This window comes from Onychomys torridus, chromosome 2, assembly GCF_903995425.1.
Source record: "Onychomys torridus chromosome 2, mOncTor1.1, whole genome shotgun sequence".
Classification (NCBI taxonomy): Eukaryota; Metazoa; Chordata; class Mammalia; order Rodentia; family Cricetidae; genus Onychomys; species Onychomys torridus.
The window spans coordinates 95,949,572-95,976,333 of NC_050444.1; the positions used below are offsets into that span (position 1 = coordinate 95,949,572).

Below are 26,762 nucleotides of genomic sequence, written 5' to 3' on the forward strand. Positions count from 1 at the left end.
CATCTGTTTACTACACAATTAGAAAATCCAAAATTTAAAACAGATGAAAATAATTAAGACTACTCTTTTTGTAGTAAGTAAAGAGGGATTCCACACTCTATATTAGTTTATGATGTTTTTTTACCAAGAGACAACAAGTAGATATTTTTCTCTTCTAATCAAATTCTATTATACTCCAACAGCCATTAAGGCTAGTCACTGATTTCCATAATAAGTTCTCCCATTATTGCGAATTCTTTGGGCCACAGAAATATTTTCTGTATACAATATCAATATTTCCATTTCATCACATATATTTTACTTGCTACCTGTATTAAAGGCCCCCTATAACATAATCCATGGCCATTTAAAATATGCAGTTAGAGTGCAGGGAACATAGCTTGATGGTAGAATGAACAATTGTTTATCTTGCATGAGGCTCTCAGTTGGCTACCAGTACTGCAAAAACTCTAAACCAGTAATTAAAATATGAAAATGGAAGCTATGAATACTTGGCTTAATAAATTTTATATCATTTTAAAATTTAGCATCTTAAAGTTCAGTATTTTATTTGGGTGAGGATAAATCTTTGCAATTCCAGCACAAGAGAGGAAGAAGTAAAACGAAGATGTTTCAAATCCTGCTTAAAATATATAATAAAAACCTGCCTCAAGAAACTCAAGGGTTGAGTATGAAACTCAGTGTTGGAATAGGATGCATAAAGTACACACACACACACACACACACACACACACACACACACACACACACAAACACACAGAATTCCAATACCTATGAGAGAACTTGGTAATTCTACAAAAGCTGGTCAAATGCTACATTAAAAAAAAAAAATGCTTTAAGATTTTTACAGAAGTTTCTACTATCAAAGCCACACTGAAAACAAAATCATTTTATACACTGTTTCTCTTTTATATTGTGACATAGTCCTCAAGACAGATTTTGTGCTATATAGTGTGTACTACAGCCTGGAAAGGGCACCCAAATGCGTAAGATTGATGAGAAAAACAAGATATATGTCATACTCAACAGATGTTACAGTCACATCCCCAGCAACAAAGAACTGGAGCTCAGCCAAATTGTGAGAAGCAAAGCATGTATCTATGGAGGCTGGGCTCCAGTGAGGAACCTGCACAGTTCCAGGATGGGAAGCCAAAGGATGCTGACCACCTCAGGCTTGGCAGGGGAAACACAAAGTAACATTTTGTGTGAGATCATTACTTTGCATGGCAGCCTTTGGCTGCTGCTAGGAAAAATCCGAAAGCTCATCAATTTGTTATGCAGAAGTAACACAGCTGTAAAGTCAGTGGTTCATCCTGAGGATAGCCATAAAAAAGAGGTTCCACAAAAGGTACATGCAAAGATAGTAAGTCATCTGCTCAAAGAAACATTCAGCCAAGTCACTCCTAAATCAGATTCACAATTACCATCTGAAGGACACATATATTTGACTATGATACTGCCTTTCCAAATAGAAAAGGAGCAATGATAAATTATCATTATTCATGTCATCATTTTTATTATAATTTCTCTCAATTATTTATATCCACTTCAAAGTCTTTATATATGGCTTTATAAAATTCTAGGAAGAAAAGTAAAACAGATAAAAAAAGACTATATAAATTTATATAATGAAAGTTCCTGTTTGTCATAACATTAATTTTAGCAATACCCTTGCACCAATGTGAAACAATAATGATATAATGTTTTCAGTATAATTAGACAGGGGAAAATAAGGTAGAAGAAACAAAATATGAGGTAACTGTCCATGTAAACTTTGGTAAAGCAATGCACATAGGAAGTAAATGGATGAAAAATAAGACAGTGTCCACAGAGCAAGGTCTCTGACAAGTATCACTGGGATGGCCTCATCCTGGCGAGCTAAAAAAACAAAACAAAACAAAACAAAACATGTGGAAATATATATCTATATAATTAAAGGTGACTTCACTTTTTAAAGAAAAAAATGGGGAAAATTTCTGAAGATTATATCTTCTTTCTTTGTAAATAGGAATGAAATAATTTCTTACAACTGACATGCTATATATTTTAGGTTTCTCCTTAGCACATGCTTCCTATGTCAGGTTCGTCAAAGGTAGAATCAGAACTAGGTCATCACCGTTTAATAGTTTAGCAGTTGTATCAAAGCACGTAGTGGACAAATATGCATCATGAAGTTTCCCAGTTCGACTCCTCAATCCTCCATGTATCACTGAAATATCATGGGCTTTTTTAATACAATCAGAAGATCTTAGTGGGAAATGAAATGTGGAATTAATGCAGTCACTCTGTTCATTATTTGTCTCTTATGCCTGAAAGGTGCATTTGAAGCTCTTGAAATGATTCATAGAGAACTTTAAATGCCTTTTTTATTTTCAGTTTTACTCTCAGTTCCTTAGAATTCTTACATCCCCGCTAATGTAGGTAAGAGCCCTCTTCATGTGCCCTTTACTATCATAGTATATTAGTTAAAAGTAAAATTTGACAAGTGGTTGCTCAAAACAAAATGAATGTTGGTGCAACACATTAAGAAAGTGCAGCTAATATTTTTTCATTGAAATTTCATACACCAGAAAGGTCATTTTTATGGAGTAACTTTGATATTTCTTTTGTCCTTTCAATATCACTACAACAAATTTCCACCAGTACATACAAATTATGGCTCACATACTAGAAAAGCAATAACCAGTTCCTGAGATGATTTATACATCTTTTTAGATTTGTTACTCCAGAGGTAATAGTTTAGTTACTACATACATACATACATACATACATACATACATACATACATACATTTAGCTATGACGGATATTGGCATTCATGTTACCTCGACTTTTGTATCAGCTAAGTAATTCTAAGTATAAGAAGCAATACAGCCCAGTGGTGGTGGTGTATGCCTTTAATCCCAGTACTTGGGAGTCAGAGCCAGGCAGATCTCTGTGAGTTCAAGGCCAGCTTGGACTACCAAGTGAGTTCAAGGAAAGGTGCAAAGCTAAACAGGGAAACCCTGTCTTGAAAACCCAAAAGAAAAAAAAAACGGAAAAAGAAGAAGAAGAAGAAGAAGAAGAAGAAGAAGAAGAAGAAGAAGAAGAAGAAGCAGCAGAAGCAATATAATAGAAATACAATAAATTAAAAATACTTAATTATCACAACCATACTTTAAAATTTACTATTTCTGCTAAAACATATGGTAATGAGAATATATAAACACTTTTAGAATGAATTTTCACATTTCCTTAACTGACATTCTCTGCTGCTTATGGTAATCACCCTTAGACTTTATTTTGTATCTGCTGACTCTGACACTCACATGTGAAATGATCTTGGATATGTGCTCATCTGAACTGTAGTCACTTGCAGAAGATATTCATAGACCCTAACTTTCATGCCACATTAATCCATCTTCCTTTCTTTGCATTTGATTTCGCCCTAGTTATGGTGCAGGGTTAACAGACTCTTGATTGCATTCCAAATACTATAGCACTTGTTCAACAGTCACTGAGGATGGCAATGTGTTTAAAGAGTGCTTATTCAGCACAGAATCTGTGGCCAATTGGCAATAGATACCTGGTACTTGGTTCATTTGAAAATAAAATATTACAAAAGCAGTTCAAGTGCCATTGGCTGTCTCCACCTTGAATATTCAGAAGCTATGAGTGGCATTCCTCATAAGGGCTAATACTGTATATCAAGGAAACCTTGTTATAAATCTACAAAACTCTGTGCACCAAGAGGCAGGCTAATGGAAAAGTTAATAAAAACTCTTTTGGTCTAATTTTTGTATCTATAAAATAAAGGTAATTATATCAATTTTTATTACTAATATGATGTAAAAAGATTACATATGAATAAGAATATATATATATATATCATATAAGTAGTGACTTGCATATACGAAAGAGGCAATAATATTAACTATTAACTATTTTTTGTTATTCATTATATTTGTGTTTTACTTTTACACATCAGCCATGGGTTCCACTGTCCTCCTGCCCCCCCCCCCACCTTCCCCCCATCCCCTCCCCTCCATTCCCATCTCCTCCAGGGCCAAGACTCCCCTGGGGATTCATTTAAACCTGGTGGATTCAGTACAGGCACCTCCAGTCCCCTCCTTCCAGGCTGAGGGTCCCTGTGTAAGTCCAAAGTTCCAAACAGCCAGCTCATGCACTAAGGACAGGTCCTGGTCCCACAGCCTGGGTGCCTCCCAAGCAGTTCAAGCTATTCAATTGTCTCACTTATCCAGAGGGCCTGATCAAGCTGGGGGCTCCACAGCCTTTGGTTCATAATTCATGTGCTTCCATTCGTTTGGCTATTTGTCCCTGTGCTTTTCCAATCTTGGTCTCAACAATTCACACTCTTACAGTCCCTCCTCTTTCGTGACAATTGGACTCCTGGAGCTCCACCTGGGGCCTGGCTGAGGATCTCTGCATCCACTTCCATCAGTTATTGGATGAGAGTTCCAGCACGATTGTTAGGGTGTTTGGACATCTGATCACCAGACTAGGTCAGATCAGGCTTTCTCTCGACTATTGCCAGCAGTCTACAGAGGATGTATCATTTGTGGATTTCTGAGGACCTCTCCAGCACTCTGCCTCTTCCTGTTCTCATGTGGACCACAGGAGAACTATTAACTATTATTAAAACCTTCTACATGAATATTTCTTAAGAGTTCATGAGAAGGTATTTCTGGCCAAAAATGTGAAGAACCTAAGATAAAAATAAGATCATAAGTAGTTCTTTTTTTAAAGATTCATGGTATATTTTAGTGTATAGAGGCTGGGGTAATATGTGTATGTGTGAGTGCATGTCCCTTCAGAATCCGGAAAGAAATGTCAGATCCCTTATAGCTTCAGTAACAAGTGACTGTAAGTCACTGAACATTTGTATATAGGAGCTGGACATTAAACTCAGATGTCTGGAAAACCAGGAGGTGCTGTTAACTGTGCAGCTTTTTTAATCATCCACCTGTAATTTGGTGGAAAATAAAAGTTGTAATGCCTCCTTCTTAAGTAATGATTACTGTTTAAGAAATTATTTTATATTTTAATACTGGCAAATGAGATGTAAAGGAACAATACAAATGCCTGTGTAGTTCTATTTTTTAAGTTCATAGTAGAACACCTCTTTGTATTCTAAGAAAGCTGATGAAGCTTCATGTGTCTGAAATCTACCAAGTCCCTGTGAAGGCCAAAGAAATGATCAGAAGTGGTAGATTTGAAACCAAATTAGGGGAAGAGGATTTCAACAACAGTGAGAAGACTGTTTTGTTAAGAATCATCTGATCTATTCTGACCTGGCCTCTAATATTGACTCATCTATAGGTTCATCAGATAACATTTCTCATTGAAATATTATTGAATGTTGCCTTTTTGCAGAAAAATATCTTTACTAATAAGACAATTACAAAATTGCTTACACACATAACAAATATATTCTACATATCTCTCTCTCTCATACACACACAGACACACATACACACACACACACGCACACACACACACACACACACACACACACACACACACACACACACTAAGAAAACCTCTTAAGATGTACTGACCTACTTTAAAATCTAGGTTTTGTAACTTAGCAAATTTGTAATGTATTATTAAAGCTGACAAGTTACCAAAGTTTCTGTTCTACCATGGAAAATAGTCTTCCAGCCATTCATTTTTTTATAAGAAGGAATATCTTCCTGTGGACCAAGGAAATGAGAGAATGAAGTACTAACTTCAATCATTCAATCAAATCCAATCAATTCTACTGTCATAAAAAAAACTTGTTTTCAACCACAAAAGTATAAATGATGAGGCTGAACCATGTCTTATAGAGGAAATCACATGTGTTTGCTAGGAGAAAACAAATAGAGAAGACACACCACACTGAACGGACACTTCCCTCCTGAGTAGCCACTGAACATACTTCCACACTGCCATTGCAAGGAATGACCTCTTGGAACAAGTACTTTAAATAAATAGTAATTGGAAACTAATTCAATACATTATACATGCAATAACAACTAGTGAGATAGGAAGCCATGGATTTGAGGGAGAATGGGGAGGGGAGAGGGGAGCGAAGACAGAGATGTAATTATATTCTAACCTCAAAAGTAAAATAAGAAAGAAAAGGGAAACTAATGAATACATGCACAGTGCAATAAGAAATTTTAAGTGAAGACAAAATAAATTTCCTTGGTTTTGTGTTGCATATAATTAGGCTTCAGTATTTTGAACTATAAATTTTTAGGCTAGCACAACATAGTCTGTGTTCATAGTACCAGATAGTAATGCATTATTGTATCCTACATAAGACATTTAGGGAGAATAGAGTGGGAAATATTCTGAAATTTAGTCAGGAATGTTCTCATGAGTTTTATAATATTAAATAGAATAATTTTTTTAATTTAAGGATATATAGAAATTGCAATTTTCTTTTTTCTCCTTTTTTATTTATTACATTTGTGTTTTAATTTTACACATCAGCCATGGGTTCCCCTGTCCTCCCCCCTCCAGCCCCCGCTCCCACCTTCCCCCGGCCCCTCCCCTCCATTCCCATCTCCTCCAGGGCCCAATTTGCTTTTAAAAATATACATTTTACCATGTTTCTTCCTCTGTGATTTTCTACAAAGCCTCCTCTAAAGCTATCTCACACTCCCTCCAATGTGAACAGAATTTCTTTAGTGTCTCTGCTCTCTGCTGAGAAAGCCAAGACATTTCTGCCATGGTTCTAACTGCAGCAACAATAAGAATGCTCACTGTAACTTGTACACTGTGATTGGCAAACGCAAGAGATAGATCGGAGTTTCAGCTGCAACAGTGGCCTGGAGGTTTATCAGTGTTTCCATGTCACTCAACACGAAGGTGGAGCAGTAAGTGCTCACCATGCTTTGCTGCTTCTCCTGATCTGGAGAGTGTGACACACAAGAGGAATTGGCAGTGAGGTATTCCAGCTTAGAAGATGAAGAAGGTTGCCAACCTATTACAGTGGAAGACAGAGAGGCTATCACTGCTAAATATGCAACACAGATTCCTCGCTGCTTCTAGAAGAGATGCCTCTGACTCAGAATGATAGAGTATGGGGGTCGTAACACCACAGACATTTCTAAGTATGTACCTTACCTAGAATAGGTGGTACTTTGGGGAGATTTCTTTTCTTTTCTTTTTTCTTTCTTTCTTTTTTTTTTTTTTTTTGACTTGGGAATTAAAATGTTTTTAATGATCTGGTTACAGTTGGTAAAGCCATAGGTCAGTTGTAACTTGGCCAGTCTAACATCTCTAGCATAATGGGTATTATACTTAGCAGTCTTTGATATATGGAAAGGGCAGTGAATACCAGGGACCTAAACTCTGGGTTCTGCGGCTAAGTGCATTGTGTAATTACATTGCATCATTCTGAATAGGGATTCTGACTCAACAGAATTAGATAAGTTAGAGATAGAAGAGGCGGTGACATCTTCCCTAATGCTTATTGTATCTTTAGTTCTGGGGTCATTATCTGGTCTTTGATAAATTTTTCTAAAATTAAAGAAAAAATAAATCATGAACTGATAAATTGCTTTTGTCTATGTTCTGCATGGCTACCTGAAGGCTAGGCCCAAAATGGGAAATGGGGTACAATGCATGTGAGAAGAAGGCTTCCCCATTAATCTGAAGGCTGATTTCTAAAGTGAAAAAAAAAAATGCCTCTGGTTTTCAAACAGTCTTTGAGTGAAGAAGAAAAGGGCAGACATTGTCTTTAGAGGAAGGGGAAGAGATTTCTTCTCTATATATTCTTTTCCTTTACATTTCATCTGATCTTGTTCAAGAAGAGTCCAGATTATTGTATTGGGACATCATTAAGGGATGCTAGTGTGTGTATGCGTGTGTGCATACGTGTGTGAGTGTGTGTGTGTGTGTGTGTGTGTGTGTGTGTGTGTGTGTGTTTCCTCCAAAATATCAAGCCTACTAGATTAGTGGCTAACGTCAGTTAGATATCTGAAATGGAAAATATTCTATTGTCCTTGCCTTTGGTGGCATTTTGTGGATGTTTTTCTTTTTCTGTTTGGTTATGTTCTCTGATTTGATGTTTCCTAGCATTGGATACAGAATGTAAAATACATGTTATTTGCTTGTAGTTTAAGGAAGCCATGTTCAGGACTTTTGTCCTAACCTAAACTACCCAAACCATCTATTTAAACAAAGTGATAGATACAAACCCTAGGATGCATGCAGGCATTTAATTTACTTAGTTACTTTAACATTTAGAGACTAAAAGTGAGTTTCTTATAGATTCACACTCTGTAACATACATTAAGATAAACAGCAATTTACATAAATTGCACTATCTAAATGTGATATAAAATAATAAATATGAAAAGGGAACATATACACAGGAAACATTTATGGCTATGTTCTCTGTTCATGTACCCACTAAACAACTCACCTTTTTAATACTAATTAGGTTGGTCAAATATAAGTTTGGATTTCTTTCTAAAAGTTTTTAATCACAATTTTTAATTCAATGAATATTAGTATATGTGGAACTGTCTAAAGTACTTGTATTTAGAAATAATTAGTTTAAGTATTCACAAAATCTGTACATGATTAAAACAGTTTTATTGCTTCCTTACAGTATTCAAACAACTATACAAGGTTTCCTAGATAAAGCAATATACAGTTAATTTGAGCAATCTTTAAACTCAAATGAAATACGTATTCAATTATAAATTTGTTCTATTCCTTTCTTGGCATCTAATATACGTAAATGTGTATTAAACTATAGAGAAGATGTCTTTTTACTTCAATACATCTTCAGCTTTGAGAATAATTGATAAGGTATTTATAAAGCATAATTTATAAAAATAAGGCCTTTGTGTATTATTGTGCTTTATTTGATTATGAACTAATCAAATATAAATCATACGCCACCTGTGAGTCAGAATCTTTTTTCGACCTTTGATTATTGCATGCACCCTGGAAATTTTTGAGCACACTGTTTTCACAAAGTTCAATGCTGTGATACTTAAGACATTTAGAGTACATACTGTGCTCAATACCATGACACAGTGGCATGTAAAAACTTGTGGAGGATGAACTGTATTTTTATGTATTACTGGATTGTCTACTGATAATTTACTACAAAATGTGCAATGTGTTGTCCAAGCTTGTTCTTGACAAGACATTGCTTAGTACAACTAGACTGGTACAGAAAAACATTTGGTAAAATTGGAAATTCACTTTATGTTGACATCTTTTTATATTTGAAGTCTTCAGTTACTTCTCTAACATGTAAAGGCTGAAAGTTGATTTCTTGTTTTCCCGGTAGCTTTCACACTCTGTAACATGCATTTAGAGAAACAGCAATTTACATAAATTGCACTACCTAAATGTGATGTTGTAAAATAATAAATATGTAAAAATAAAGAGGGGAAGATGGAAGACCATAGCCACTAAGGGCTTCTGGCCTTTTTTCTAAACCCTCTGTGTTCTCAAATTCTTCTATTTGATTATGAAGATGCTCATTCAAAGACAGTGATTTGTGGAATATTTTCTCATTGGCAAGAGTAAAAGGTGCTTCATTGGAACACAAGACAACTGTCTCCTCCCTTCCAAGAACTCCATCCTGGTTCTCTGGAGCAAGGGGCAACCAACAAAGAAAGCAACAGATCAATGTGTGTCCAACATGGCTTCAGGACAATTAACGTTGCCCTTTTGCAAATAAGCCTGCTCTTGCTCGGATTCTTAGATTATCACAGTATAATCTGACAATTTCTCCAATGTTAGACCCAATTACATCACTAATTATGCTGGATTGTTTCATACTGTTTGGGAATTGAAATGATGGGAAACTGCTACAACCATCCCTACTGGACAGACAATACTTAGTTACAAAGTCTAGGCTACTTCTCTTGGCTAACACATCAAATCCCAGAATGCTTGTTTCCACCCTTAATATGTCTTCCCCTGAAGATAAATTTTTTGTACCTTAGTTACATGTCTTCATTCAGCACACCTTGAACAAGTTTGAAAATCATGCTCTGAGTCCTGTTGACATTTATACTGTTGATTGTATGAGTGAAATTTATTTGTTCTTTTTAATGTTCAATGCTTTTGAGATATCTAATGACATCCAAGTGAACTGAATATAGTTGAAAGTAAAAAGAAAATGCACTTAAACATAGTAACAGATAAACTGAGATTCAGCTCAATATAAAATTCTATTCACCTAATTTTCACTATAACTTGTTAAATGACATAATCAGAATATTTACTATATTTGTGTGGTTGATATTTATTAAGCTCAGTATAGGTGCATATCCAAAAAAATAAACTACTGAATTAAGATATTTGCCTCAAACAACAGAAGATTCTTAAAGTAATGTGTTGTATTTACAGAAATAGGTAGACAGATTGTTGATGGATGTGTGGATACATACATAGCTAAGCAATGATTTTAATTATAATACTCCACAACTGATAGTTTCTAAAAAATTCTTTAAAAGAAGACCTGCAGGTTATTTTAAATGTGTTACATGCATTGCAAGTCACATGTTTTTAACACATAGAGTCTTTCCATTAGCCATCCTCTAGGATAATAAAGCTTTCAAAATGCAGTTATTAAAAGTTACATTAAAGATACGCCTATAGCTACAAAACAATTTGCACCCATTGCAGCAACAATTGTGGGATTTATTATTACTTATTTGTAAGTGTTAGATATGTGTCCAAATAATTCTGTAAGGACAATATTTTAGCTTTCTACTACACTTAATATCCCAAAGGGAAGTGTCCTTGGTACTGGCATGCTCTTCAGCCTCACATGCTTGGGTTTATGCACCCTACTCACCATACGTGAAAGACATACCAACACTGCACAGATGAAGAGTAATTTTTTATCAATAATTCAGCATTCCAAAGTGAGAATCTAATTAGCATAACTTTGCTTTCTAAATTAAGTCTCTTAAGAAAATGATCCTCCTATCCAGAGCTTCGTAAAATATATGACCATGTGTTCTACAAAATCATCTTTATGTTGCTATAGTTACTGAAATAGACTTATAAATTCTATGTTGATATTAAGGGAAAGGAAGGTATGTTTGCTTTGACCAACTGCAACTGTGATCAAATTCAGGTACACAGCACTTTATTAGTGAAAACTCCTTTGGTAAGCACATGTTAGAGGAATTAATCATTCATTCCCTGCAGACTGCTTATGTATTTCATCAGGCCATTATCTGATCTGAATAACAAGAACAATTGCATAATAAAATGCATTACTGCTGACACTAGCAACTTTATTATTCAACTTTAAACTTACAACTCCTGTATGACACAGAAAGCTGGTGGCAAAAAGCTAACAATGTAATGACCCTGGCTGGCTAGGCCTAATTTCTCTATGGTTATAGAAACAGTTACCAGGCATCTCTGTAGGCTTGACTAGAAACAACTTTAATTCAGGCTATCCTTCTTAACACTATGACATAATTATAGCATAGGCAGACTGTGTGTCAGTTTATTATTATTAATGTTGTTGATAAATCTCCACTTTCAGAAATGAGACAGAATGAACAGCTCTCCTTGTGTGTTGTGAGTAAACACATATGTAGTAAAATACATGCAACTGCATGTTTTGATAACTCTTAAGTGTGGCTGCTTATAGACTATTACCCTTTTATGTTTGAATATTTTTTTCAAATGTCATATATCATCTCAGAGATGTGCAGTCAGAAATGATAGAGGTCATCATATACATAATCCAAATTCCATCAACCAATGATCTCAGTCTAAAATATTTAGATTCATTTCTAAACCAACCAGTAAAAGAAGCCACACCAGAGAGCAATAAAAGATCTTTACAATTTGGGTGAGAAATAAAATGATGTTGAGGAAACAATGACACATCTTTCCCAAGTGATCCCCATCCAGTGTAACTTTGTATCGCCATCATCATCATAATCTCCTCCCTTGTCCTGTCTCATCACTCTAAAACTTATGTCCCAAGTCAGTCTGAATGGCCCACAAAAAGGCAGGTTCTAAATGCCATTTCCATTCTTAAACATTTTGCCTTTTTCATATTTTTAAAATCAATGTCAAATGAAAGTTTTGCTTAGCTATTTGGGTTAATATAGAGGTGACAATATTTTGACTGCAAGAGTGTCACACAAATATGAGAAATCACTCAACCACTGATTGATAATAAATGATCATTCTAAAGAAAATTTGCCTGATAATTAGGTGTAATTTTCAGTCAAATTGTATAATTTTGCCAGTACTTTTTTTTTAATCGGAAAAGCATGTTTTATATTAAGACAGAAAATCTGAAAGTTAATGATAAATTACAACGACTTCCTTTTCTAACCACTATTGTACTCCAATCTCCATGAGTGCCATTGTGTCAAAGAACTTTGTGTTAAAATTGGTGCAGTTGGTTCTAACCTGCAAATTCCTACTGTATCTACTGTATCTGTAACAATGCAAGAAGAATTAGATTCAGAACCCATTTGGCAGTGATAAAGAGGGGAAAATGCTGAAACGTTATTGATTCCTTTCCCTCTTGTGCAAAACAAACTGACTCAACTATATTTTTCCTGACATAACACAAAGGTTTTATTTAGATATTACAACATATTGGCGAATGTTAAGCTACACATGTCCCTTATTCTTTTAAGGTACCGTTAACCTTTTCATGGCGAGAGGAAGCGTGCCCTACTTGTGTTCATGGAAAAGCTGCAGCCTCTGACAGGCGATGATAGTCCAAGAGAAATGCTATCTGCAAAAGTTTTTGATGCAGCGATATTCAGCCTTAGGAGACACCTTAAACCTCTCAGCGGCTGATGAGCCTGTCACAGTTCATAACCGGCTGTGTCAGAGTCACAGGCTCAGCTCGCTCTCACACTGCATTTTTCACAGTTCTCCAAATTAACTTCACCAAATTCTTCGCCTAGACTGATGCCAGGACTTCCTCCACACATAAACTGCTCACAGACATGAAGTCATCCGAACAGAATTTTCTTCTAGTCTTGCAAACCATCTCTATTAACTTTCCCTTGACCTAATTAATTGTGCTAGTGATCCTTAGAACTACAGATAAAACAAGCAAACCACTGAAGTCAGCGAAGGGTGGAACTTGGGGGTGGACCATGGTTGAAGGGTGACAGGACGGAGGAGGCAATGGGATGGGAATCCAAGCTTTTTCTAGGTAACAGTCCATCTTGGAGCCAAACAACACATTCACAAACCAGGTCTTCCAGCCGCCCTCGAACAATGAGCCTTTAACAATCAGACTCCTGGGAAGGCTTGCACATGCAGACACTCCTAAGTGATCTCCCACAAAGAAAGCCACACACACAAAATGTTTAGCGAAGCACTTCTCAGGTAGAAATTACTCAAGTTATATAAGGCAAGTTCTTCCCTGGTCAAACGAACGAACGGGCAGCTAGCATTCGGTAGACGCCTCACTTTCGAGACCAGGAACAGAGAGCAGTTTTACTTACTATAGCCGCCGCTCCGCTCTCCTCGGGAACGGAGGAGTCTTCCTTTCCCTTTCTGCCAGTCCAACGGAGAACTGTCTTTCTATTCCAGGGTCCGGGCTCAACTGCAGACGGGGAGAGAACAGCCCCAGCCGGCTGCGCTCGGTGTGTCGGTGGGCTGCGGCGCTTCGGCTTCTTTAAAAGTGGGATCTGCGTGTGCGAGGGCGGCGCGGGAGGGCGGCAGCGCGCTCGGAGCCCGCGGGTCCCGCAGACGCCGGGGCGAGTGCCCGCAGGTGCGGCGGTGCGCGCGGGCGGGGCGGGGCGGGCTGGGCGGCTGCGGCGGGAGCGCCCGGGAGGCTGAGGCTCGCACTCCGCCGGCTCGCGCTCGCGCACCGGCGCTCGCACCCGGCCCGGCGCGCCGCCCGCGCTCACCTGCATTTCCTTAACGAGCCACTTGATGGCTGCGGCGGCGCGGCCGCGGCCAGCAGGAAGGACCGGCAGGGGGGCGGCAGGATGCTGAGGCGACGTACAGGAGCCCCGAGCCTGGGTGGCCAGGCTCAAGCTCAACCCCGGGCTGGGCGCGGAGAGCACCTGCCGGCTACCGGGTGCCGGGCAGCGTCGGGCCAGGTGCGCGCTTCTGTAGGTGTCCGTGCCTCTCCGCGCTGGGTTTCCTTGGAGGGAGGCTGGCGGTAAGGGGTGAGGGATGGGGGTCTGCCAAAGGTAGGGGACGGAGCTGTCGTTCACGGCACAGTCAGGTGATGTGGAGAAAGACAGGGCACTTGGGGCAGGGATATGCTTCGGAAACTGGGTGTAGTTTGCAGTTTGGGCGCTGGACAGTTTTGGCGGGGCTTGACGTGGAGAAGGGGCTCAGCCAAGGTGCCTGGTATTCGGAAGTAAACCTGTAGAAGAGTTGCTGGGAAGCAGCCTCCATACTCCCAGAGGGGACACCCACAGGTATAGGAAGGAGAGGGTCCGTCACCGCCTCCTTGACACCCCAACGCAGATGGTCTGTGCTTCTTCCAGGGAGATGCACTTCATACTTGGGGCTCTGGGGAGAGGAACTTAACCGTCCTCCTCCAAAAAGGTGGACGCGGGTACTGGCTCCACAAGGACAGGGTGGGCAGAACAGAATAAAGGCTTTCTTCGCTTTACCATCATGTCTGTGTTCAGAACACAGCTGTAGTCAACAAGAGCTGTCTCACAGGAGACAGCGAGCACAACACTCTGTTGGTGCTTAAAATAAAGAAACACCAGAATAATTATCCCATCGGTAACAATACCAACCCCGCCGAGCACTGAGAGCATACTCTGGCTAAAGGTGTTGTGAGCATTGTGGTGGAAAATAAATAGCTGTGAGCCACTGCCACCAAAAAAGGCATAACACTTCATCAACATAAATGACATATACCCAGGGTGTTCCCCCTTTTTTTCATGTCTGATTCAATTTTTGTCTAGTTTCTTTGGCTCTTCATTAGTGACCCATCCTCTGCCAGGCTCCCTGCTCACCCTCCCTAAAGTCACTGTGCTCACCAATCCAAAAAGTTTCACAGGTACCGTCATTGTGTCTTAAAACCTCTTTTGGAAATGCCAGTATGTAAAACAAGTGACACACTGTGTGCACGTGACGTCTTTATGCAATTATACAGAACACTTGCGTTTCTTATGTATCCTCTGCCCAAGATGGTGACTCATTCTCTCTATCTCTGTGTCTGTCTTTTCTCTGTTCTCTTTGTCTCTCTCCTTCCCTCCCTCTCTCCTCCCCCTTCCCTCCCTCTCTCCTCCCCCTTCCCACCCCTCCCTCCTCCTTTCCCTGTCTCAGCCACCCTCTCTCTCCCCCTCTCCTTTCCTCCTCCCAGCTTCTTCTCTGTACAAATCCCCCCTCCCCAGGCAGTCTTGTCTCAGTTCCTTCCTGTTAGTGTTCAGTAATGGTTTTGCTTGAACTTTGTTAGGCAGCCCCTGACTACCAACAGGGAGTTGGAGCTGATTGGTAAGAGGGATGCTGGGACTCAAGGCTGCAGCTACGCTTCCTGTCATCACTAGCTCATTTCATATGCTACTCTACTCAATGCCAAGTGGCAGCAGAAATGATTTCCTCTCTGCTTTCCATAATATCTTTATCCTCCCCTTGGAAACATAATTAATAATAAAAGAAATAATGCATTTTGAAACCATGGGAAGAGCAGATGGATGCTGATGTGATGTTAGTCACCTTTTCTGTTGCTGCTGCCGACAGTGTGGCCACTTTCCTCTTTCGACTGCTGCTTCTATTGGGTTAAGCAAAGCATTTGGCCCTTTTACTGTGTTCTCCTTCCATCTTTCCCTTGACAATAGTTTGTGTATTTTAAATAAAGATTTCATTCTGCCAACCCGCAGGAAGCTTTTAACAAGATGCAGCTGAGCGTGTCGATATCTTACATCTTTTTACTGCTCTATGGGCTGCTCAGCTGCTTGAAGCTCCTCACTACTTCAGACAAGCACTGGCACCTTCCAGAGACAGTGTTCCCAGGCTTGATTTACACTCGATGTTACAACTATCCTTTGGTGCCCTCTGGAAGAACATGGGACATTGCAAGTAAAGGAAGAGTGAGTGTTGAATGGAAGCCCCCTCCTGTCCCTTCCCACCGAAAGCACCATATGTGTTCATTGTGATTAGTTTTGTATAATGATGTTGTTATTGGTTCTTGTCTTGAAGACAAGATTGAGACTGGGCTAAGGCTCTTAGGATGATTGTACCAACTCCTAGGAGTTAAGGAAGTTTATCTGCCTGCCTATCTGCTCCTTCTGGAATATTTACTAGGATGTATAATTTCAATAAATAGGGAGGTTTATATGTCTTTATAATGCTTTTGCTGTATGTTTCCTTTTAAAAATCTTTAAATTGTCGGTCAATGAAACCTGTGTTAAAATAATAACCATAATGTGAAAATGAAATCAAGAAAACAGAAAAGATGTGAAAAGGTGAAAGAGCTCCCCCTGGAATAGGAGTCTGCCGAGGGATTACTTTTATCTGACAGCGTTTCTTCATTTACTAACATATTAATTTTGCTTGTTGTAATTAAGCTTACATGGTTTGTGGAAGTGGAAGAAATTTCGGAATTTACATTTTTTTTTGGACTTGGGGGTAAATACTACTTCCCTGCTTCAGTTTTTAAAGTGGGCTTAGCAAAGCATCAGTAGCAAATCTACAACAATGATTTCCTGTTTTAATATATTTTTAAATATTTTAATAGCATCATGAGGAAACATCTTAATTATACAGCAGTCGTGTTGTAGAATTTAGTAGACAGGGAAGAAAGCAAGTAACAGCAGAATTATAAAGCTAGGAGGAGCAGGAAGCCTGTCAAAGAAAGTGTGTGCTCTCAGAGGATACCCTGATCCTCCCCAATGCACCCAAGGCAGTCATCCACAAATTCTGCTGTTTATTTCTCCAAAGGTAGCCACAGTCTAAAACTTTATTTGTTTTGACTATTTCAAGAAAGAGACCATGTTCAAATAGCATTTCTATCTGTATATTGTATAATTGTTTCATTATTAATTGCTGTTGTTAATCTCTTACTGCTCTTAATTTATAAGTTATAAGTTAAAACTCGATGTGTGTCTAGGTAAAAATTCAGTACATATAGGATTTGGTAGACTCTTTGGTTTCAGCATCCACAGGTCTATGGAGAACTAATATTGATTTACAGATTGCTGTTTTTGTGTTTGCTTCAGCCTAATAAATACTATACCGGATTAATTCTTGATTAACTATAGCCTTCACTGTAATGTTAGGCTGATTGGAAGAGAGTGCAAATACAAACAATATTATGTTAATAACAGATCAGGAACTCGTGTACTTAATGAGTCTTCTTATTGTTACGTACAGGACAAAGAAAACTCTCCAATCCTCCAGATATTATTGTAAATGAGAACACAGTTCTGACATACCAAATACATAAAATTTACTTCATTTTTAAAACATAGTTTATCGTCAAGAAAATTGTACAGGAATCCTTACCACATAAGGGAAGATGACTCACCTATACATTCAAGTAAAGAAATATGAGTATAGGGTTATATTTATTTATTATTATAGTCTCAAAGCATATATGAAGTTATACCCTTGAAAGCACATCTAATCCCAATATGCCCCAGAATCTAAGAAATTCAGAGATACATGTTTTTGACATAACATTTATTTTTTCCTTAGCTGTGCTGAGTATTCTTCATCCTTCTCTTTCCATTCCCAGTTGCAGATCCACAAGGAACTCGGAGTCCTGAGGGTAAAGTTTGAAAACTAGTAGCATCCTGGTTTCTCCTGTCCTCCTGGACTGTCTTTGTCAGTGGAAGAAAGGCCGGCCATCCTCCCATGCATTGTTTAGCTCCTTTCTGGCAGTGGCTGTGTTTGTTTAGGAGCACGGTCTTACAACCACCATTCATAGCCTGCCATATATGCACTGCCACTATATCATATTCCTTCTGCTGTTCACTAGGGCTGGAATTACGGCCCTTGTACTCCATCATCGATTACTGGGAAATATTCATCTAAATTTGGTTTACAATTACTTCTAATTGGGATTTCCTTGTCTTTATGATACTTGGAATATCATAATTGTATTTTTAAATACAATATAGTCAAACATGATAAACACTTTTCCTAATTATTATAAAGTTTAACAAATATATCAACTACTGTGTACAGAAGTCTCAAAAGATTATTATGGCTCCACCTGAAAATAATTGTAACACAATGTCAGAAGATACTAGAAGGTAAGATAATTTAATTGTAAAATGGAGTGCACCAAGAGATGCATAGAAGGAGCCAGGAAGACATCATTTTAGGGTTTGTATGCAAGGTGTTTCCAATGGAGATTAGCATGTGAAGCAGTAAATCAAGTCAGGATCACACTCACCACTGTGGATGGACAATCATCTAGTCAAGGCCTCAGAAACAACATAAGACAAATGTTCTTTCTGTGTGTCTCCTTGAACTATGGAGGCATTTTATCCTGTCCTTGGCATCAGAACTTTAATTTGAGGCTTCAGCCACCAGCTCTCAAGCCTTTAGGCTCTGGCAAATTTTCTGTTTTCTACATGTCTGAAATATTCAATTGTTCCCTCATGATCCACTTAAAAATCCTTCTCAGAGCTTCTTGGTCCCCATAATTGCAGAGTGGCCATGCACTTGGTCTTGTTTCTCTATAGAACCCTGAATAGTACACAGATGATCTTTATCTAGATTTAGAGCATGTCAAAGTTGTCCACAGAGTTGTCACATCTGTGTCCTAAATGAGCCAAATGCAGCAAAATTGTGAAAATGCCCTATGTTTTATGAACATATATCTTCATATTTTTATCTGACTGCAAAATAAGAATGATAGATAATTTGAAGTCTAGTGTTTATTATCTGACTAAGTGAACCACTGTTTGTTAAGTCACTATGATTTTCATCTGTTTACATACTGCTTCAGGAAAACCACTTGGGTCCATTCCTTTAATTATTTTTTAAAAGCCAAAGATGATCATGTAAGTGAACTCAAATTACCAACACTAATCCTCAAATCACTGTTCCATGTGTATACAATAGAATGAGGTTAGTGGCTCACAGAGACTGATGTGACAAGCACAGGACCAACAAAGTGTGCACCAGGTGGTCTGCACACACGTTATGGTTGTTAGTTTGGTGTTTGGTGGGACTCCTAACAATGGGAACAGGTGGATCTCTGACTCTTTATCCTGATCTTGGGACTCATTTCCTCCGATTGGATTGACTTGTCCAGCCTCCAATAGGAGGGCTTTTACCTTGTCTTATTGTATCTTGTCTTGTTGTGTTTTGGTTGTTATCTCTTGGAGATTTTTTTTTTTTTTTGATGAGAAACAGATGGGGAGTGGATCTGAGAAGTGAGGAGTTGGGGCAAGGAACTTGGAAGAATGGAGAGAGGGGAAAGTGTACTGTATGAGAGAATCATCTATTTTCAATAATAAAACAAGGGAGCCAATTGAATTTGCTCTTTTAAGCAAAACTTTTCCCCAAAAATATATAAATTAAAACAGATAACATAAAATTTTTAAATAGAGGAGAAGTATAATTTTATAAAGAAAGTATAATATTTGATTTGGACCTTTTGTAATTTAAAAGTAATAAAATATGTCAACTGCAAGATATTTTGAATTTAGCTGTGCTTAGTTAAGTAAGGTATAATAAATTTCAGTTCTGATGCTGACTACTTTTGAATTTTATTTGCCAGATATGACATGATAATGGGTAAGTATCCCACGTGTAGTATTCAGTTATGTGAGCAGCATTCTAAGTTTCAGATAGAAGAGGTACAGTTCTGTGGTAGTGTGCTTGCTTTAGTGTTCCTGGGGCCTCACTACAACCACAAAATTAATGCACATATAGATGAAAAATATATTTATTTATTTAAGCTCTTAGAAAACCTCAGTTTTCTAGCTGGTTAGGTCTCACAGATAACATAAATACTAGAAATGAAATGCGTACCTCAACAGTCTCTCTCTTGACTCTCTCTTCTATGTTATTCATCTGTTTCGCATTGTTTGTGCCTATTCTATTTTGGATTGGGGAACTTTGAAATGTGTGACATAATTAGAAATTTGTGATAGGTTAATGTTAAAATATAGGCTGAAAACAGAAAAGAAAACAAAGTATTTTTCTATAAGAACTGGTTTTCTACTTTTAAAGTAAGTCACAGTTTGCTACACCACTTCAGTGGCCTTGCATATTAATTGCATATGAGAAATCATTTTGGTTGGTCCAATATAATGTATAATTTCATTATACAGTTTATATTCAGGAAAGGAAATAACTTTATGATTTTAGCTACATTATTTCTAAGCCTTTTCTATCACCATAATTTATTTTATATGCTAATTTCTCCTTTTGGGCAACTGTTTCCTTATATCCACGTGATTTTATTTCCCACTTTACTTACAAATAAGAAGAATATAAAAACTATAATAGCTCACCTGTCTTTTACAATGAACAATAAACCCTTCTAGAACTTTCATGGACTTGCCCTCATTTCACAGAAAGACAAAATATTTTCTAAGTCTTTGTTTTTGACCTTTTGTTCATACACAATGCTCTTGTATCAGGAAAAATACATTTGCATTAGCAAAGATTTTATATACATTTGAAATATTTAAAGTTGTGAATTTTAAGGCAGAATCAAAAAGAAGAGTTGTAAAACTGTAACATTATAGACCCTGCTTTTTATCTTTTGATAATTTGTACCTAATAAATCAATTGGAACATTTTATTTTATTTTTTGAAATATATATTGTGATTGAAAGATTACAAATCCATGCATCTCCTTAAGTAAGTGTTCCACATAATACCAGGGGTGATATAGCCTAACACCTTGCCCTTCACTTCCATTTCACAGATGAAACTACTAAATCCACTATGGAAAATGCTCAATTTTATATAATGAAAATGGAGTCCAGTTTTCATATATTCTTTTATTTTACAATCCATAGCATAACATTAATTTTAAAATATCGTGTGTTCTTAATATAAGTCTCTATGCATGCATGTGTATTTGTTTCTTATTTAAATTCAGGGTGTTTTTATTTAAATTACAATGTGCTTTCCCAAACCCCTCTTCTTATAAATTTCATTTAATAGGTATTATTATAGTATTTTTAAACAAATTTCACATAAGAAAAAAACCTCCTGCACTCAGAAGGGAAAAAAAAACAAAAGAAAACAAAACAAGAAAGATGTCTAAAAAAAAAAGTCTTCTAGAAAACATGAAGAGATGTGCTTTGAGGGGCATCCTTTTCACAGGTCCTTGCTGGAATCCCTTTGTTACTCATCCCTGCAAATCCTCTACTCCTTTCTGTGTCTGCTCTGTGCTCCATTCCATGCCTATGCTGTTCCTCAGGCGTTTATTGTGCAGTAAAAGGGACAGCTACAAATGCTGGGAGAGTGGGGGAGAATTGGAATCAGAGAGCAAGTGCAGAATGTGAGGGAAATACAGAGATAAGATTTAAGACGTTTATTAAAGGATGATCTCCCAAGTGACTACAGTATATGGAGAAGCCAGAAATGAGAGAAAACATTGTAGTGGAATATCGCTGAGGGAAATGACTCAGGGCCGCTTCATGATTCCTTGAAATGCTCACTATAGAACCTAAAATGCATTTTTCTTCTTTCCTTTTAAACGTTTTATTACTTTGGGCATTCATAAGCTCACTATGTGAAGCTTAGAAATGGGAAATTGATTATATACATACATATATATATATATATATATATATATATATATATATATATATATACACATTCATGGGGAGTGAGCTCTCATCTATATATGATATATAAGTTATTCTTATGGTATATCAACATGATTTTTATCTAGACATGACGTATCTTTCATGTATATTACATACATTTCCATTTATAGTTTCATGGATTATATTTCTCAATAATATTTTAGGTATATTTTCTTAATAATACTTGAAAATTTACATAATTGATCTATTTTAAATTATTTTGTGATAAGTGTAATACTTGCTTTTCTAAATATTCATACCTAATTATTAAAATATGAAAAAATAAAGTGTGGTTTTATGGCTCTGTCATAAACCTGTACAAAGCTGGTGATTTTTGTTCCATGATAGAAAAGTGTTGATTCTGAACAAAGGCTAAATTAGATTCTGACAATCAAATTGGTATTTTAGGCATTTTTATTCCCAAATATTTCCCTCAGTTTCACTTGTGGAACTATGAAAAACACTGTTGTGGCAACACCTGGGAAACATTTGCTCGTGGGGCCTCTGGCAGGCTCTTCTTCCTTGGGGATCTTGTATTGGTGTCCACAAGCATCAGAAGCGGTGCAGGCCCTTCTGTGCCCTTCTGTGCCCTTCTGTGACCTATGTAGACACAGCCTGTACAGTTTTTGGTATAGCAGAAGGAAGACACCACATTTTATGGGTTTAACCAAAACACATGTTTTGGAAGTTGGTTTTACACAAAAATAGATAATGCTTGTTCAGAAGATACTGGGACCTAAATTTCCAGTGCCTACAAACAAATAATTCAGAAGTCTGAGAACACCCAATTAGATTTAAAGGGCAGAATTTCATAAAATTTACTGATAGGTTTCAATCAGCATCTTAACTCTGATTATTGAACAGCTTCTAGATATTGACAGGAGGAATAACTTCTGAACTGCTGACAAGCCATAATTCTCAGTGATATATTAAATTAAGAAAACCCTTAGGGTCTGGATAAATGGCTTAATATTTAAAAGCACTGTCTTCTCCTCCAGATGAGCTATGTTCAACTCCTAGCATCCACATGATGGCTCACAACCATCTCTCACTCTAGTTCCAGTAGATCTAAAGATCTAATGCCATTTGCAAATTATACATACACACACACACACACACACACACACACACACACACACACACAAAGTGGAAAACACTTACACACATAGCAACAAAAAAAATCTGTAAAAACTTCCTTAAAAGTCTCTAAGCCTTTTTTAATGTTAAAACCAAATACAAGAAATTAAATAACTTAATAGCCGACCAATTGCATTGTTTGCATCCTTGAAGTTGCAGTTCAGTGATAAAAATATGTAACAGGAATAATCTGAAAAACAGTCTCACCTTTGTTGTGAATTTTTTTTCAGAAGATAGGACTAGCAGAGTCCACCAAGGAAATTAAAAAGGGCCATGGTCTGGTGGAGAGAGACAGCCTCCATGCCTCTGAACAAGGGTTACTGCAGGGAGTGCAAAGTTTAGAGTCAGAAAGGCAAATAAAATCTGTGGGTTCATATAACAGAGTGCCCTTTTGAAGATTAGTAAAGTAAAACATATTTTGAAAAATACAAGCAAGGATGCAGACAGAGTAATTTCAAAAGAGAATAGAAAACAAGCCTAGGAAGAACATTATACTCAAGATTAGGAGTATTTTGGTAGCAGTGCTAGGAAGGAGAGATGGAGAAAATGGAAAGGGCATTTAAACTGGGAAGGAATAATACTGTGAGGAGGAACAAATAACCCAGAAGGAGTTATAAAAAGTCCATAATGAAACATATTTCATAATTTTATTTTATTTAGACAAATATATATGATGAAGTTATACCACTTGAGATAATACACCCACCAAAAGCCGTCTAAAAGAATCCAAGTGTTGATCATGAGAAACCTCTTTGAGTGCTTGGTCAAGGCATTTGGAGAGGCTCCCAAAATAATATAGGCAATTGTCTTTGTCCTTCCTTATCTCCCAGAACTTGAATGTAAGATCCTGTTGCTGAGGATACCATATATACTGGGTAGACGACAGAGCTGACCTAAAAGTCTCTTTTTTGAGGACTAGCTTGTATAGTATCCGAAGGTTCTATACAAGCTGCCGGGGGGGGGGGGGAGTAACATTCCTATTCAGCTATGCAGTCTAAGAAAAACAAGATATCCCTAAGGGTGTAATAGTGGCACTTATATATTGGAAGTAATCAATAACTATCTAATTGGACTTAATGCCCATTCAATAGGAGGGAATTAATGCCTGGATCTCTCAACCTGTGGCTGGTCAGGTGTGGGACCTAGAGGAGAATCTATGCAGTTCCCTAACTGCATTTTGAATACTTATTCTTATACCCAAAATGAGTGTAATTCTTACCTCTCAACAACAAAGCCTCCTTTTGTAATAGAGACTATTACAGAAAATAATAACTGGATGAAACACAGAGAACATTGTAGGGCGCCCGACCCCAATTTATGTCTACAACAAAATCCCTTAGATTTTAGAGAACAGGGCAGAAAAATGTAATAGCCAGAGTGCCAGGAATCTGCTATGAGGCAGTATCATCTACATATGACAGGGAAGCTGAACCCATGACATCTCAAAAACTGTGTTCACCTAAGCACAACTTGCATAATGACAACACCAATGGACATGTCAACATGGATGAGACTTTCCTGACAGATGAAAAGGTATGACAGTAATAGTTGCTGAGGAAAGAGAGTTAGTCTTCTATAAGGAAGAGTCCCCTAATAGATTCTAAAAGGTGATGGAGTCCCAAGCTTTCAATACTAAATATATACACATAGGAACAACACTAAATGGACTCATCTCTCTCTCTCTCTCTCTCTCTCTCTCTCTCTCTCTCTCTCTCTCTCTCTCTCTGTGTGTGTGTGTGTGTGTGTGTGTGTGTGTGTGTGTGTGTGTGTGTGTAGAGGTGAGGAGAAAGGCTGAAAGTAGTTTAGAGAAGGAAGATGGAAGAGTAGAAATGATGTAAATACAGTACTCATGAAATTCTCAAACATTTTAAAGAATGCATACTCTTGTGGAGAGAAACAAAACAGAAAGGTGAAATCAAATAAAAAGAAATCCCTGAGTAAAGATGAAGAAACATTCTTCTTTTTGGAGAAGAGTGCCATAGAAAAGTAAACAGATAAAATTCAAGTTTTCAGAAAGTGGGAAATGAGTAACAGTTGATTTTTATAATTAGGAAAATTCACCTAATAGCAGGAATTTTCTAATGCCAAGAATTGCAATTGAATCCCAACTTGTGCTTTGGATACATTTTCTCAAAAATAATTTTACATTATTAAGTGCAATAACCCAAACTCAGGAAGAAATATGCCATGTGTTTTCTCTCATATATAGAGTATAGATTTCAATGTTTTAATTTGTGTTTATATTTATGTGGGGGTCATGAAAGAGCACAGGTGATAAACCTAGAACTGAGGTACCATAAGAGGGGAAAAATTTATAGACCGCAGTAGGGGAAGACAGGTCAAGAACGTTTGTGAAAAGAAAGGAGAAGGAATGGGGGCAGCTTCTGATGACAGAAGATAAAAGGGCAGGGGCCAGGGGAGAAGATCAATAAAACCAAGATCTGTATGCATTAATAAAACCCACTGCTTTTCATTTTAGTAAGTTGTAAGAGAAATAATATTTAAAGACAGAACTGTGCCCTTGTTACCATGCTAGTTAAGGTGCAATAAATGTGTTGGTTCATGCAGTTTGCATAGAACTGTGCAATGCACATTATTTTCATTTCAGCACACTGGGAAACTGTATTTGGACACTTCTGAGCCAAACATGTTCATTGACTGGGGAGAAGCTCCACCCCACCCCCCAACTCTTGATAGGGTGAGTAAGAAACTGCTCAGTAACACTGAGGTAAAAACATTGCGTCATTGAGAACAGTTGAGACTTAAACTATGTCCAACAGAGAATATACTATTTTGCTCAATGATATAAAAGTGTCCAAGGGGGGAAAGAGATGCCAGAAGTTCAGCTGTGAGAAGCTTATCCACTGGGAGAAAACTAAGTTGGGAACTCCAGCAGACCGCCTCAACTTTCCTATTCCATTTCTTCTGGATGTTTGTAAGCCCTGTGTTGGATGATGCTACCTCTCCTTTTCCTTTACTTGGAAGCCTCACTATCCAGGCTTGGAAACCCCAACTGGCTGCCCCACCACAGCTTCTTCAAATGGTTTCTAATGAATGCATCAATGCCTGATTTGATGATGTTTTGTTGTCTATCTATTCCTAGTTATTCTTCCGCTTTGGCTTGCTATGGATGTAATGAGCCCACTTATTCAAAACAAAAAGGAAGGCTCTCATAGACCATTCTCTGGACCTTAGAGAAGAAGAAAAAAAAAAAAAACTTACACAGTGGAGTTAGATTAATTAGTTAAATCTTTCTCTTATTTTAAGAGTGTTATATGGTACCTTAACCATGCTTCATTTTTGCCTTAGTCCCAATTGAGTGAAAAATTGGCAAATTATATCTCCTCTTGTTTGAAAAGTTTTATAATACTAATTTTTAGGGGATCCTATATATTTCCCAAGTATCTGCAAATATTACTGCAATAAAATTTGGAAAGATTTTCTTGTTCATTGTGTTTAACTTCCCAAAATTGTTCCTACTCTGTAAAGGAACAAAATGATCACAGAATAGCCAGAAAAAAAAATAGTACAAAGATGTTTAAATATGAGATCTTTAAATGTTTTTGTACAAGTATATTGATTTTCTAAGTTCACTTAAATGATTCAAAATTGTGCTCCAGCAAAATTTTTCAAAAATTAAATTATATTTTTCAAAGTAAATGACATAAATAAAATCTCAGTATTAACTATACAATTCGAAAAAATGTAAAGGGTAAGAGAAATCTATTGTTCTACTTGTCTGCTTTCCACTTGAAAATGGAAATCTCTTTTTTTTTCATTTTCTTTCTTTTTTTCATTTTTTTGGGTTTGTTTGTTTCTTTTTTATTAGTATTATTATTATATTTGTGTTATAATTTTACACATCAGCTATGGGTTCCCCTGTCCTCCCCCCTCCCACCCCCAC

The 26,762-nt window shown here is 37.3% G+C and overlaps 1 protein-coding gene across 1 annotated transcript; it reads left to right on the forward strand.

Moving 5' to 3' along the window:
* Positions 1 to 982: 982 nt before the first annotated feature.
* On the forward strand, positions 983 to 20,899 carry LOC118577907. Its single transcript, XM_036178557.1, has 4 exons — positions 983 to 1,348; positions 13,649 to 14,083; positions 15,818 to 16,027; positions 17,674 to 20,899. The coding sequence occupies exons 1-4, from the start codon at positions 983 to 985 to the stop codon at positions 17,722 to 17,724; spliced, it is 1,062 nt and encodes a 353-aa protein (XP_036034450.1). The 3' UTR covers positions 17,725 to 20,899.
* Positions 20,900 to 26,762: the final 5,863 nt, after the last annotated feature.

Coding starts and splice junctions, on each gene's coding strand:
- LOC118577907 (XM_036178557.1), top strand. CDS start 983: ATGCGTAAGATTGATGAGAAAAACAAGATATATGTCATACTCAACAGA. Junction 14,084..15,817: donor CGGGCCAGGTGCGCGCTTCT/GTAGGTGTCCGT, acceptor GCCAACCCGCAG/GAAGCTTTTAACAAGATGCA. Junction 16,028..17,673: donor ACATTGCAAGTAAAGGAAGA/GTGAGTGTTGAA, acceptor TTCCATTCCCAG/TTGCAGATCCACAAGGAACT.